This window comes from Polypterus senegalus, chromosome 6 (assembly GCF_016835505.1).
Source record: "Polypterus senegalus isolate Bchr_013 chromosome 6, ASM1683550v1, whole genome shotgun sequence".
NCBI classification, from domain to species: Eukaryota; Metazoa; Chordata; class Cladistia; order Polypteriformes; family Polypteridae; genus Polypterus; species Polypterus senegalus.
The window spans coordinates 189242764-189258753 of NC_053159.1; the positions used below are offsets into that span (position 1 = coordinate 189242764).

General features: G+C 43.4%; 1 protein-coding gene across 3 annotated transcripts in view; it reads left to right on the forward strand.

Moving 5' to 3' along the window:
* The first annotated feature begins 1867 nt into the window (after nucleotides 1-1867).
* The window catches only part of cerkl (ceramide kinase-like), a 225457-nt gene continuing 211334 nt past the window's right edge, over nucleotides 1868-15990 (forward strand). Inside the window, exon 1 of one of the 3 annotated variants that reach the window (XM_039757749.1) lies at nucleotides 1868-2379. In XM_039757749.1, the coding sequence (XP_039613683.1) occupies nucleotides 2022-2379 (358 nt within the window). In that variant the 5' untranslated portion in view covers nucleotides 1868-2021. The remainder of the gene's footprint in view (nucleotides 2380-15990) is intronic. The other 2 variants (XM_039757750.1, XM_039757751.1) reach the window with 2 other exon arrangements.

Genomic DNA, 15990 nt, shown 5'->3' on the forward strand with positions numbered 1-15990 from the left:
CATTCAAGAACAGTCACAGAGTTGTTGTGAAGCCACTCCTTCGTTATTTTAGCTGTGTGCTTAGGGTCATTGTCTTGTTGGAAGGTCCCAGTCTGAGGTCCTTAGCACTCTGGAGAAGGTTTTTGTCCAGGATATCCCTGTACTTGGCCGCATTCATCTTTCCCTTGATTGCAACCAGTCGTCCTGTCCCTGCAGCTGAAAAACACCCCCATCAGCATGATGCTGCCACTGCCATGCTTCACTGTGGGGACTGTATTGGACAAGTGATGAGCAGTGCCTGGTTGTCTCCACACACTGAGGAGAGGCAAGACACATGACAGCCCGCATGGAGTTTGCTAAAAGACACCTGAAGGACTCTGAGATGGTGAGAAATATGATTCTCTGGTCTGATGAGACAAACGTAGAACTTTTTGGCCTTAATTCTAAGCGGTATGTGTGGAGACAACCAGGCACTGCTCATCACTTGTCCAATACAGTCTCCAAAGTGTCTGAATACTTAGGACCATGTGATATTTCAGTTTTTCTTTTTTAATAAATCTGCAACAATTTCAAAAATTCTTTTTTTGTCTGTCAATATGGGGTGCTGTGTGTACATTAATGAGGAAAAAAAATTAATTTAAATGATTTTAGCAAATGGCTGCAATATAACAAAGAGTGAAAAATTGAATGGAGTCTGAATACTTTCCGTACCCACTGTATGTGTATATATATATATATATATATATATATATATATATATATATATATATATATATATATATATATATATATATATATATATATATATATATATACTGTATTCTTATTATTCCTATTTTTCCTGCCTTGTGCCCAATAATTGCTGGGATAGGAATCAGCTGCCCGACAATTCTGTCCTGGACAATTGAATTAACATAATGGATGGAGAGATGGATTCTTCTTCCTCTTCCTCTTCTCCTTATTTTTTTGTCATTATTATTTATAAAAAATTCAAAGCTTAGAAAAAAGGGTTAACAATTATTAGGCCAATGATATTCCACAAGATTAATTCCATTGTTGAGCAAATACAATGTCTTTTGTCAGCTCAAAATTTTATTTTACATCCAACCTGAATGTTTAAAAAAAGAAAAGTGAGGTCTGTCTTTCTCATGGGAAACAGTCATGTGAAAAAGTAAATGCACCCCATGAAATGTTTTATTTCTCTTTTGATATAGGTGAACATGATAAGATTTGATCCTCATTGAAAGAGTATTGATAGACAATGGATGATGATGATGATGTTGATTATTATTTGGAAGAGATTAATTCTGAGTTGTATTAAGGCCAACTGATGTGCAGCCTAACAAAAGTACCACTCTTGGGCCAAAGGTAAAAGAAGAGATTAAAACTCAGCTTGTTTAAAATAATAATAATAATAATAATAATAATAATAATAATAATAATAATAATAATAATAATAATAATATTAAAATAAAGAGGAATCTCTAATGCCACGAGATGAAAACAAAACTTTCCAAATGTATTCACTCACTATACTGCCAAAAAACGTGTGTTTTTAACAATACAGATTTAAAGTCTAAAAAATGAGAAATTTGACTAAAGACGACTGGCGCCCGGTCCAGGTTTGGTCCTGCCTTGATCCCTATGCTGGCTGGGATAGGCTCCAGCAGACCCCCGCGACCCTGTTCAGGACTAAGGGGTTTAGGAAATGGCTGGCTGGCTAACTAAAGTAGAGTGTGAAGGAGTTAATGGCAGGCTAGCTAGGGAGACAAACTCTGTGGCGCCCCCTGCCCTCGGTGCCCTGCTTAATCGAGGGCTGGATGACGTCACGGTCACGAATGATGACGTTTTCCTCGCCGCTTTCACGAGAGAAAAGCTTCCGTGCATAACTGCGTTCCTATCGCGTTGCGTCACACGGCCATCTGCACTTCTCAGCGCTAAGCAGCCCGCAGCCTAACTTTGAACGGGACGAAAGGCCGGCCGCCCGGAGCGTCAGAGCAGCTCAACTCCTCGCACGCCTACCGGGGCACTCCTCGGGGGTCATGTCCGACGCGATCAGCCAAACGGATTCTTTTATGAGCGCCTGGACGGACAGCCCGACGGACAGGCAGTCGTGGGACAGTGAGACGCAACCGGTGTCTCCTTTCCCGTGGAAAGCGATGAAATCCAAGAAGAACAAAAAGAAGAAGAAGAAAAGATTCCTGAGGTCGATCTTTGCCTCGGAGCTGTGTGATACGGACAGTACAGAATGGCAGGCGGAGCAGAGTCAGAGCCCCAGGGGACAAGTCGTCCCCGAGCCGATTATTAGGGGCATCTTTGAGATCGACAAGAAGAGCTGCGACGTCCTGCTGACAGAAAGCCGCTTGATCTGGTCGCCGATTCAGCCCGAGGCCCCTTCAGGTGAGTTCTGTTTTCGCGCCGTCGTCATGGCAGCGATGGCGACGCTCGGGCAGCGTGGTGAGGCAAAAGCAGAGAATGGCGAAGTGGTGGCAGTGAAACGTCCTAGTCGTGTAACAAAGGCTGCCTTGTTTGACAGTTTTAAGTTTTTGATGACAATCAAAGTAAGACGCCAATGAGTGACTTGCGCGGGATGTTTCCTTGTAGTTCAACTTTGTTTTAAAAGTCCTCCAGTTACGGGAAAGGGGGAAGGCGGCTGAGCGGCACGGTGGGTCCTAAAGCCTGGAATCGGGTGACAGTTGGTGTCCTGCCTTCTGAGTCAGCGGGGTTTCTGCCGGGGTCGTTTTTTGGCCCTCCAAGTTCATCCCGCTGTCCAAACGCTCCGTGATAAAGTCGACAGCTTTGTGTTTCTCTTTGGATAAACACTTCTGTTAAATTCTTATCAGTTGTCCTAAATGTTGTAATCACCATTACCGTCATCATCATCAGGGGGTGTTTTCTTTAGTTCCCATGAGCTGAAGAAAAGGGAAGGAGACGTTGTCTTTCGTCTTTCCTTTGTTTTTCCTGCTTATCTAGGTCAGGGTTATGGAGCCTATTCTGGCAGCATCAGATGTGATGCATGAAGCTACCCTGGAGCGGGTGCCAGTCTATTTCAGTGTACTTGCTTGCATATCCACACCGGGACAGTTCTGAGCCCACAGCTGAGCTAATGCACATCCGTTTGGGATGTGACTGCAGGAAAATCCCCAAAACCTCAAAGAATCCACAAAGGGCTGGGATTTGAAACTAGGAGTCTAGCGGTGATAATTTAGTGATTTGTGCTCATCACCTCCACATTTAAAGACTCTTAGCAGATGGCACACACTTTGTCTGCGCCATGTTCTCCAGACTAATGCTGGGCCCTTGTATCTGATGTCCTTAATTACAGGAATCTTGTCACATTGCTTACTGATTTTCACTGTTTCATTGGCTGTCATCTAATTCACAACATTTGTGTTTTCTACTTGAGGTCGCTTGATTCATTAGGCATCCTGCCCAGGGTCACTTGGGTTTTATAGTATGGCACATTGTTGCTCGATTATACAGTCATATGAAAAAATTTAGGAACCCCTCTCAGCATGCATAATAATTGACTCTCCTTTCAACACAAAGATAACAGTGGTGTGTCTTTCATTTCCTAGGAACATCTTAGTACTGCGGTGTTTAGTGAACAAAGATTTTAAGTGACGCCGTATTTAGTTTATGAAATTAAATCAAATGTGAAAAACTGGCTGTGCACAAATGTGAGTCCCCTTGTCATTGTGCTGATTTGAATGGCTGTCACTGCTCAATGCTGATTACTTGGTATGATGAGCTCGTTAAGCCTTGAACTTCACAGACAGGTGTGTCCAATCATGAGTGGTCAAAGGTATTTAAGGTGGTCAATTGCAAGTTGTGCTTCCTTCCCTTTGACTCTCCTCTGAAGAGTGACAGACAGCATGGGATCCTCAAAGCAACTCTCCAAAGATCTGAAAACAAAGATTGTTGAGTCTCCTGGTTTAGGGGAAGGCTACAAAAAGCCATCTCAGAGGTTTAAACTGTCAGTCTCAACTGTAAGGAATGGAATCAGGAAATGGAAGGCCACAGGCACAGTTGCTGTTAAACCAACCAGCAGGTCTGGCAGGCCAAGAAAAATACAGGAGCGGCATATGAAGAGGCAGGATTGTGAGAATGGTGACAGACAACCACAGATCACCTCCAAAGACCTGCAAGAACATCTCACTGCAGATGGTGTATCTGTACATCATTCTACAATTCAGCACATCTGTATGGCAGGGTGATGAGAAAGAAGCCCTTTCTGCACTCACGCCACAAACAGAGTCGCTTGTTGTATCAAATGCTCATTTAGACAAGCCAGATTCATTTTGGAACAAAGTGCTTTGGACTGATGAGACAAAAATGGAGTTATTTGGTCAGAACAAAAAGCGCTTTGCATGGCAGAAGAAGAACACCGCATTCCAAGAAAAACACCTGCTACCTCCTGTCAAATTTGGTGGAGGTCCCATCATGCTGTGGGGCTGTGTGGCCAGTTCAGGGACTGGGGCCCTTGTTAAAGTCGAGGATTGGATGAATTCAACGCAATAGCAACAAATTCTTCAGGATGATGTTCAGGCATCAATCACAAAGTTGAAGTTACGCAGGGGTTGGATATTCCAACAAGACAATGACCCAAAACACAGTTGGAAATCTACAAAGGCATTCATGCAGAGGGAGAAGTACAATGTTCTGGAATGGCCGTCACAGTCCCCTGACTTGAATATCATCGACAATCTATGGGATGATTTGAAGCAGGCTGTCCATCAAATTGAACTGAACTGGAGATTTTGTATGAAGAATGGTCAGAAATACCTCCATCAGAGTCCAGACACTCCTCACAGGCTATAGGAGGACAGCGTCTGTAGGCTCAAAGGAGCAAAAGGAGGCTCAGCTAAGTATTGATGTCATATCTCTGTTGGGTGCCCACATTTATGCACCTGTCTAATTTTGTTATGATGCATGTTGCATATTTTCTGTTAATCCAATAAACTTAATGTCACTGCTGAAATCCTACTGTGTCCATAAGGCATGTCACATATTAAAAGGAAGTTGCTACTTTGACAGCTCAGCCAATGAGAAACAAGAATCCAAAGAATTAAGAGGACTTCCCAAATTTTTTCATATGACTGTATTATTCTGCTCATGGCCACTCAGTTTCCCAGGTTTCATCATTCTGCCTATGGTTGCTTGTTTAACTGAGTTTCAAGGTCAGGGGTCACTTTGTCCACTCAGTTTCAGTATTCTGCCCATTGTTATTAGCCAGCCCATCATCATTTAGTTCAATATTCTTCGGTGCCATACGCAGGGTCACTTGGTTTGCTGTACTGGACTGGATTTAACTTTTCTTCTCATGATTCCTTGATTCACCAGAGTTGACTGATTTATCTGTGGTTACTTGAGTGGCCGGGTTTCAACATTCTGCCTGTGGACATTTGCTTACCCCATAGTGACTTGATTTACTGGACTGGATTATATTATTCTGCCCATGGTCACTTAGTTTACCACAGGGGTCTCCAACCTTTTTTCCCCCTGAGAGCTACTTTTACGAAATGAAAATGGCAGAGAGCTCCTCGTGTTTTCTAACGTTTATTCTCATAGCTTATTTCAACCCAAACAAACTGAATACGCTTGTTCTGCCTGAACATTTACAAAATGTTGGTGTCCACAACTCACATTCTGCACTTAAACATCACAAAAAAATATTGAGTTCACCTGCAAGTGCGTTTTGTACGTCTGTATGTATTTTCTAGCGTATCTCACACTATTGAATTAAAACATGAATGCTGTCCACAGAAAACAATGCAACTCCAAATCCACAGATATGACGACTTCTTTTGTCATTTTGTCACATGTCACTGTGTCACTTTACTCACAGGTCCAGTCGCAGGTGTGATGTGTTGTTTAGTTAGTCAGATGACTGGCACTGAGGTGTCTGGTGGAGTGGAGCCACTCAGGGTCACTCTTATGGAGTCATTTCAATGTCCGTCTGTCCGTCTTGTTCTGAACTTTGATTTCATGACATTCACGTCAGACTCACTGAGGTATGGAGACCCAAACAAAGCAGACATTTTCAGAGCTGCTTGGTGAAGATTCTTCTAGTTATCTGGCTCTGCTAATCTCCAGAAATGTTGTTGAGACTTTAACTGCACATTATTTTGAAGGTTTACTAATATACAGTATACAGTTGTGCTTGAAAGTTTGTGAACCCTTTAGAATTTTTATATTCCTGCATAAATATGACCTGAAACATCATCAGATTTTCAGTCAAGTCCTAAAAGTAGATACAGAGAAACCAGTTAAACAAATGAGACAAAAATATTATACTTGGTCATTTATTTATTAAGGAAAATGATCAAAAATTACATATTTGTGAGTGGCAGAAGTATGTGACCCTTTGCTTTCAGTATCTGCTGTGACCCCCCTTACTAAACGTTTCCGGTAACTTCTGATCATTCCTGCACACCGGCTTGGAGGAATTTTCGCCCATTCCTGAGTACAGAATATCTTCAACTCTGGGATGTTGGTGGGTTTCCTCACATGAACTGCTCGCTTCAGGTCCTTCCACAACATTTCGATTGGATTACGGTCAGGACTTTGACTTGGCCATTCCAGAACATTCACTTTCTTCTGCTGTAAGTTCTGTATTCAGGGTCATTGTCTTGCTGCATGACCCACCTTCTCTTGAGGCTCACTTCATGGACAGATGTCCTGACATTTTCCTTTAGAATTCTCTGATATCATTCAGAATTCATTGTTCCATCAATGAAGGCAAGCCGTCCTGGCCCAGATGCAGCACAACAGGCCCACACCATGATACTCCCACCACCATGTTTCACAGATGGGATGAGGTTCTTATGCTGGAATGCAGTGTTTTCCTTTCTCCAAACATAACGCTTTTCATTTAAACCAAAAAGTTCTATTTTGGTCTCATCCGTCCACAGAACATCTTCCAATAGCCTTCTGGTTTGTCCACGTGATCTTTAGCAAACTGCAGACGAGCAGCAATGTTTTTTTTGGAGAGCAGTGGCTTTCTCCTTGCAACCCTGCCATGCACACCATTGTTGTTCAGTGTTCTCCTGATGGTGGACTCATGAACATGAACATTAGCCAGTGTGAGAGAGGTCTTCAGTTGCTTAGAAGTTACCCTGGGGTCCTTGCCGACTGTTGGAGTGATCTTTGTTGGTCGACCACTCCTGGGGAGGGTAACAGTGGTCTTGAATTTCCTCCATTTGTACACAATCTGTCTGACTGTGGATTGGTGAAGTCCAAACTCTTTAGAGATGGTTTGGTAACCTTTTCCAGCCTGATGAGCATCAACAACTCTTTTTGTGAGGTCCTCAGAAATCTCCTTTGTTGGTGCCATGATACACTTCTACAAACATGTGTTGTGAAGAGCAGACTTTGATAGATCCTGTTCTTGAAATAACACAGGGTGCCCACTCACACCTGATTGGCATCCCATTGACTCGAATTTCACCTTCAAACTAACTGATCATCCGTGAGGTTCACGTACTTTTGCCTCTCACAAATATGTAATATTCGATCATCTTCCTCAATAAATAAATGACTAAGTCTAATATTTTTGTTTCATTTGTTTAACTGGTTTCTCTTTATCTACTTTTCGGACTCGAGTGAAAATCTGATGATGTTTGAGGTCGTATTTATGCAGAAATCTCGAAAATTCTAAAGGGTTCACAAACTTTCAAGCACAACTGTAATATAATAAAATCCAATGTCTGTCTGTCTGTCCACTTTTCACGAGAGAACTACTTCACGGATTTAGATCGGGTTTTTTTCTCTAATTTGCTTGAATATTGCGGTTGATTTTGCGACTTCTCTCTTTTCGTTTTGTATCAGCGTTCACTTGCAGTACTGATTTATTTGCGTAAATCCGAGAGACACGCAGCGGGCTGAGGGCAGGGGTCTTCCTCACTCACTCGTCGGCTTCAGGCCGTGTGCCTTAACTCCACTTAGCTAGCGAATGAGAGAACAATTGAATTCAACTTTGTATTGATATTTCAAATAAAAGTGTTACTTAGGTCTTGTTGAGTTTGAGTCAAGCGATTCTCTTCAGTGTACGCCACGTTGAAAAGAGAGATTGCAGCTCATATTGTGGATCGTGATTTTGTGTTAAAAGGATCGCGATATGATTTTTTGGAAAGATCTCCCACCCCTAATTTGACTAATCCAAGTTTTCAAATTTATATTGGATTCATTAACCCTTTGGGAGCTACTTGGAAAGGTGTGGTGAGCTACCGGTAACTCGTGAGCGATGTGTTGGAGACCCCTGGATTTGTCAGGTTTCATGATTCTGCCTTCAGTTGCTTGTTGAGCTGTGGTTTCCTGGTTCTTGTCACTGGTCACTTTGTCAGGTTTCTGCCCATGGTCATCTGCCAACCCATAATCCCTTGGGTCAGTGGGATTCACAGCCATACATAGGATCACTTGGGTCACTGGACTTTTTCTATCCATGGTCAGTTGGATTCACAGGGATGAACTTCCATGACCAGGTTGTTTATTTCATTGGACTGGACTGGGTTTGGTTTTTCTTCCATTGATTACTTAATTCACTGGATTGGACTTCATTGTTCTGTCCATGGTTACCTGAGTAATAATACAGCCAAGGCCAAGAGTTTTGAGAATGACACAAGTATTAATTTTCACAGCGTTTGCTGCATCAGTGTTTTTAGAACTTTTTGTCAGATGTTTCTATGGAGTACTGAAGTAGAATGACAAACATTTCAGAAGTTTCAAAGGCTTTTATTGACAATGACATGAAGTTTATGCAAAGAATCAAGATTTGCAGTGTTGGCCCTTCTTTCTTTTTCAAGACCTCTGCAATTCTAACCGGCAGGCTGTCCATCAACAGCTTCTGGGCCCAATCCTGACTGATGGTAGCCCAAGTCAAGTCAAGTTGGGGAGCATGCACTGATACAACGCGTTGCCGCACCCACCACACGACAAAAACAACTCAGGATCCTGGTTGGCAACCCCCCAGGCAGACACGCGGTCCAGTGCCACCCTCCTGAAATGACCCTCTATCTGTCACAGCCAGGTATTATGTGGGCGACCCCTTGGCCTGGTCCAGCCACTCGGGTCCTCAACAATGAGCCGGATCAACCTCAGATATTCATGCCACATGGCCGTAGTGCCGTGACTGGTGCTCCCTCACAATGCAGGTCATGTGCCTCCTTCAGAACTCCGTGAGAAACAACAAAGTCAGACCAGTGGGACCCAAGGATTCTCCGAAGAGATACCTAAGGAGTCAAGTCTTCATCTCAGCTCACTGGATAGCGTCCATGTCTCACAACCATATAGCAAGACAGGAAGCACCAGGACTCTAAAGACTTGGACCTTCGTCCTTCTGCAGCCACACACCCCTTTCCAGTGACCTCATGACCCCCCATTCTCTCCCAATCCGTCCACTAACTTCATAGGTCATTGCCAAGGTAAGGAAACCTCTCGACGAGGTCGACACTCTCTCCATCAGACAGACACACTGCTGATGGCCGTGCCCAAGAGGGTCATTAAAGGCCTGGATGTTTTTATCAGGACCCTTACAAGCCCAGACACTCAGACCCCTCACTCAGTCTCTCGAGACCCCCGATCAGAGCCTCCATTGACTCCACGAAGATCACAGCATCATCAGCAAAGTCAAGATCCGTGAATCTTTCCTCACCAACAGATGCCCCACAGCTGCTGGACCCCACTACTCTGCCCACCACCCAATCCATACAAGCATTGAACAGAGTAGGAGCAGAACACACTGCTGATGGACCCCAGAATCAACTGGGAAAAACACAGAGGGTCTGCCTCCACTCTGCACAGCACAGTACCAGTGTACAGGCCCGCCATGACATCCAGCAATTTCGGGGGGATCCCACAAAGTCTCAGGATGTCCCACTTGGCAGCTCGATCAACTGAATAAAATACTTTATGAAAATTGACAAAGGCTGCAAAGAAACTCTGCCAATATTCGCATTTTCACTCCGTGAGAACCCTCAGTGCCAGGATGCGGTCGATGGTCGACTTCTTAGGCGTAAAACCAGTCTGTTCCGGTTGCTGGTAGGTGAGCAAGTGATCACGGATCCTATTGAGGACGACCCTACCAAGGACCCTACCTGGCACCGAGAGCAGCGTTAACTCCCTGTAGTTGCCGTAATCCAGGTGACCACCCTTCCCTTTTCAGATAGGGGCGACGAGTCCTGTATTCCAGTCAGTTGGGATGATGCCAGTCTCCCAAATGAGTGCAAAGATTACTTGCAATGCCAGGAGGACAGCCTGACCACCAGCCTGTAGAACTTCAACCCGGATGCCACAAATCCCTGCAGCCATCCCACACCCTCAGCTGGTGCACCACCTGTGCCATCTCAGTGAGACTGGGGGGTTCACAGCAGACACAGAGATGTGCAACGTCCTTGGTGGTTTTTGAATAGAATGACACGTATTATGAATGGATGGATATTTTATTAATCCCAAGGGGAAATTCATACACTCCAGCAGCAGCATACTGATAATAACAATATTAAATTAAAGAGTGATAACAATGCAGGTATAACAGACTATAACTTTGTATAACGTTAACGTTTACCCCCCTGGGTGGAATTGAAGAATCGCATAGTGTGAGGTCTCCTCAGTCTGTCAGTGGAGCAGGATGGTGACAGCAGTCTGTCGCTGAAGCTGCTCCTCTGTCTGGAGATGATCCTGTCCAGTGGATGCAGTGGATTCTCCATGATTGACAGGAGTCTGCTCAGTGCCCGCCGCTCTGCCACAGATGTCAAACTGTCCAGCTCTGTGTCTACAATAGAGCCTGCCTTCTTAACAAGTTTATCCAGGCGTGAGGCGTCTTTCATCTTTATGCTGCCTCCCCAGCACACCACCGTGTAGAAGAGGGCGCTCGCCACAACCGTCTGGTAGAACATCTGCAGCATCTTATTACAGATGTTGAAGGTTGCCAGCCTTCTAATAAAGTATAGTCGGCTCTGTCCTCTCTTACATAGAGCATCAGTATTGGCAGTCCAGTCCAGTTTGTCATCCAGCTGCACTCCAAGGTATTTATAGGTCTGCACCCTCTGCACAGTCACCTCTGATGATCACGGGGTCCATGAGTGGCCTGGTCCTCCTATAATCCACCACCAGCTCCTTGGTTTTGCTGGTGTTCAGTTGTAGGTGGTTTGAGTCGCACCATTTAACAAAGTCCTTGATTAGGTTCCTATACTTCTCCTCCTGCCCACTCCTGATGCAGTCCATGATAGCAGTGTTGTCAGTGAACTTTTGCACGTGGCAGGACTCCGAGTTGTATTGGAAGTCCGATGTATGTTGGCTGAACAGGACTGGAGGAAGTCCAGTCCCCTGTGGCGATCCTGTGCTGATGACCACAATGTCAGACCTGCAGTTCCCGAGACGCACATACTGAGGTCTGTCTGTAAGATAGTCCACGATCCAGGCCACCAGGTGTGAATCTACTCCCATCTCAGTCAGCTTGTCCCTAAGGAGCAGAAGTTGGATGATGTTGAAGGCGCTAGAGAAGTCCAGATACATAATTCTTACTGCACCACTGCCTCTGTCCAAGTGGGAGAGGGATCAGTGTAGCATATAGATGATGGCATCCTCCGCTCCCACCTTCTCCTGGTATGCGAACTGCAGAGGTCGAGGGCGTGGCGGACCTGTGGCCTCAGGTGGTGAAGCAGCAGTCACTCCATGGTCTTCATCACATGTGATGTCATAGCAACAGGCCGGAAGTCATTCAGCTCACTAGGACGTGATACCTTTGGGTCTGGGGTGATGTAAGATGTTTTCCAAAGCCTCAGGACTCTCCCCTGTTCCAGGCTCAGGTTGAAGATGCGCTGTAGAGGACTCCCCAGCTCCAACGCACAGGCCTTCAGCAGTCGTGGCGATACTCCATCTGGACCTGCTGCTTTCCTGGCATGAAGTCTCCTCAGCTCTCTGCTTACCTGGGCTGCTGTAATTGTAGGTGGGTATGTCTCACCTATGCTGGTATCAGCAGAAGGATGGGTGGAGGGTGCTGTACTCCGAGGTGAGAGTGGGTTAGGGTGGTCAAACCTGGTGAATTTCAATGTGTTGAAGGGCGTCTGCTCCAAGCTCTCTTTCTACTAGAACTTTCTCTAGAACACTCTGTTGATGAATTGAAAACTGAGTCCTGTTTAAAATGGGGGACAAATGAGGGTTTTTAAAACATAAATCAGGGAAATGAAATTGAGCAAGGAATACGTGACTGTCCCATCTGCTTACCCTAACTGAAGTCCTAGTCATGTGTGATGACGCACACCACTGCTGTGCCGGTGCATTTCGTATTTTCATAACTAGTAGTGATGTGCGGGTTGATTCACTTTACTGATTTGATTCTTTTACATTGCTTGTTTAAGTGAATCGATTCTTTTGAATTACTTGATTTGCTTATTGCTTTTACCGTCTGGCATATATGGGAAGCACGGGGAGAGTCCCCATTGATTGCATCACAAATATACCATTTATTCATTTGTACATTATTTTAATATACAGTATATGTGTATATGAATAACATAATTGTTTATTAATTGATATAATTGTTTAGGTCATATATACAAAGTATATAAATGGAGCAGCATGGTGGCGCAGTGGGTAGCGCTGCTGCCTCACAGTCAGGAGACCCATCTGGGTTCGCTTCCCGGGTCCTCCCTGCGTGGACTCTGCATGTTCTCCCCGTGTCTGCGTGGGTTTCCTCCCACAGTCCAAAGACATGCAGGTTAGGTGCATTGGCGATCCTAAATTGTCCTTGGTGTGTGTGTGTGTGTGCCCTGCGGAGGGCTGGTGGCCTGCCCAGAGTTTGTTTCCTGCCTTGCACCCTGTGTTGGCTGGGATTGGCTCCAGCAGTCCCCCATGACCTTGTAGTTAGGATATATTGGGTTGGATAACGGATGGATGAATATATAAACGTGTAATTATATATAATGAATTATGTATTTGACATGATCATTCATATGCCATTGTCCTGTTTCCATACACAAAGCATGAATAACACATTTAAGACGCATAATTAAGATAAGACGTTTCACTACAGAATGACAAGTCAATGAAAATTGTGCAACTCTAAACAAGAATCGTTGGACTGATTCTCAGATAATGACACGTTCGCAAATGAAATGAGTGAGGATTGTAAGAGTGGTTTTTGAGAAGTGACTTATTCGTGAATCTAAAGTATGAGAGCCATTAAGACTGGTTCTCTTCGTTAGACTGGTTTTTGAGTAGTAACTTATTCATGAGTCAAATGAACGAGAGTTATTAGACTGATTTTCGGGCAATGACTTATTCATGAATGAAACGAATGAGAATCGTAAGACTCGTTTTGGGGTAGGGACTCGTTCCCAAATCAAATGAACAAGAATTGTAAGACTGATTCTTGGGTAGAAACTTGTTTCTGAAGCAAGTAAAAGAGAGTCATTGGACGGGTTTTTCTGGTAGCAACTTGTTCACGAATCAAATGAACGAGAGCTGGTAGACAAATTTTCAAGTAATGTCTTATTCACGAATGAAATGAATGAGAATTGTAAGACTGATTGTTTAGTAGTAATGAATAAAATGAACAAGAGTTTTTAGACAGATTCTTGGGTAATGACTTATTTATTAATGACACTAGAAGAATACCCGCGCTTCGCAGCAGAGAAGTCGTGTGTTAAAGAAGTTATGAAAAAGAAAAGGAAACGTTTTAAAAATAACGTAACCTGATTGACAATGTAATTGTTTTGTGACTGTGATGAGTGTTGCTGTCATCAAGGATTTGATTCTCATTATTTCTTTCAATCAAGTTCGAATCTGGAGGACGTGTTGAGTTCAAGTTACATTCCGTGTTTGTCAACCGTTGTAAAGATACGACAGGTTTCATTCATCGAAGTGATCACTACCCAGATCAGTACTCGTGAATCTAAGATGTTTAACAGGCATTCCTGTTATTAAGTTGTGGATTTGCCTGCGAATATTTAGCGGCAGCGTGTCTATGAACTTAATTTAAACTTTAGTTTTACACTTTGCTTTCCTACTGATATGTCTACAAAGGCTTGTTCAGCGTCAGAGGGTTGTTCCTCTCTTACTGCGTCAATAAGCAGCTCGTCTTCCTCTTTATCTGAGACATCACATACAGCATGCACCGGTTTACATTTCCCAGTCCTGCAAACGCAGTACGCACAGAACAACCAATAGAGCTCCAAAGAGCGCTGAACAAAAAACACATTACACAATTGAGAAGGCAGCAAAAGAATATGAAGCGAGTGACGCATACAAGCATATTCATAAGTGCAGCTACTGCGGAAACAAAGCACACGGTGGAAAAAGTCAACGTCCAGCTAAAGGAAGACAGTAGACATAAGACTGATTTTTGGGTGGTAACTTGTTCTCAAGTGAAACGAACGAGAATTGTTAGACTAATTTTCGAGTAATAACTTATTCACGAATGAAATGAATGAGAATCATAAGACTGGTTTTTGGGTAGTGACTTATTCATGAATAAAATGAACAAGAATTGTTAGACTGATTCTCGGGTAGTGACTAGTTCATGAATCTAATGAATGAGAGTCATTAGACTGGTTCTTCATTAAACTGGTTTTTGCTTGCTAACTTCTTCACGAATAAAACAAACGAGAGTCTTTAGACTGATTCTTGGTTAGTCATTAGAGTGGTTTTTGGGTAGTAACTTATTCATGAATGAAATGAACGAGAGTTGGTAGACTAATTTTCGAGTAATGTCTTATTCACGAATGAAATGAATGAGAATCGTAACACTGATTGTTTAGTAGCAATTTGTTCATGAATAAATGAATAAATGTGTTGTGACTAGTTCATGAATCAAATGAATGGCAGTCGTTAAACTGATTCTTGGGTGGTAATTTTGTAACGGCCGACCCCTTACCTGGCCGGCAGCCACACTACCAGGTCCCATGGCCTGGATAAATTACGTCGGTAAACCTAAGTCTACCAAGCTGTACCTCTGACAAATATTTTCCCCCAATCGACGCAAGAAAACAATATCCAAATGTAAATCAAGTGCAGTAATATATTAGATGAAATAAAATGAAAAATACAACAATACAAAACCCTAGCGTAATATATATATATATCCCTCCACCAGACCACCAAAGTGAAAGGCAATATATATAATAATAAATCCTCCCTTGTCTCTGCACACAAACACACAATACAAATAATGACAACAAATGAATCCTGAAATGATAATGAACGTGAAAATAAGTCCAGGTAAATAACTGTCCAAATTACTGGTGGCTGTCCCAAAATGTTTGTGTTTGATTCTCCCGAATGAAATACCGGAACAATCTCACTGTGATTCCTCGGCAGTGGTGGAAAATAATGTCCCACCCCGGGGTTTCCGGTGATGAAAGCGTTGCAGTGATCCGGCCGAGTAAGAAGCAAACTGGAAAAATATTGCGATATGAATGAAGGTAGAAATTGATGATCAGTTGCGGTTAGGTGAGTCTCCTTCTCTCTCTCTCTCTCTTTCTCCTCTCTCCACCTTCTTTCCCTCCTTTCCATTTAAATAATAATGAGCCAGATGTAATGGAAAAACCTCCGGTTCTGACGTTTCCAGGGTGTCGCTGCCTCCCCGCAACAGCCTTCCCTGTTTCTTCTTACATGGATGACATTTAAACAAACACATACTGGTTTAAACGGGGTGATGTGACGAGATGGATGCGACAGAGTGCAAACACGACAAACAACAACACTTCTGTGGCCCCGCTACAAGTTGTTTATGAATCTAATGAATGAGATCCGTTAGACTGGTTTATCATTGGACTGGTTTTTGGTTGGTAACTTTTTCACGAATAAAACAAACGAGAGTCGTTAGACTAATTCTCGGGTAAGGACTTATTCATGAATGAAATGAATGAGAATCATAAGACCGATTCTTGGGTAGTAACTTGTTACATGAATCAAATGAACGAGAGTCAGTAGACATTTGACTTGGTTTTAGGTAGCAACTTGTTCACAAAATAAACACGAGAACTGTTAGACTGATTTTCGAGTAATGAC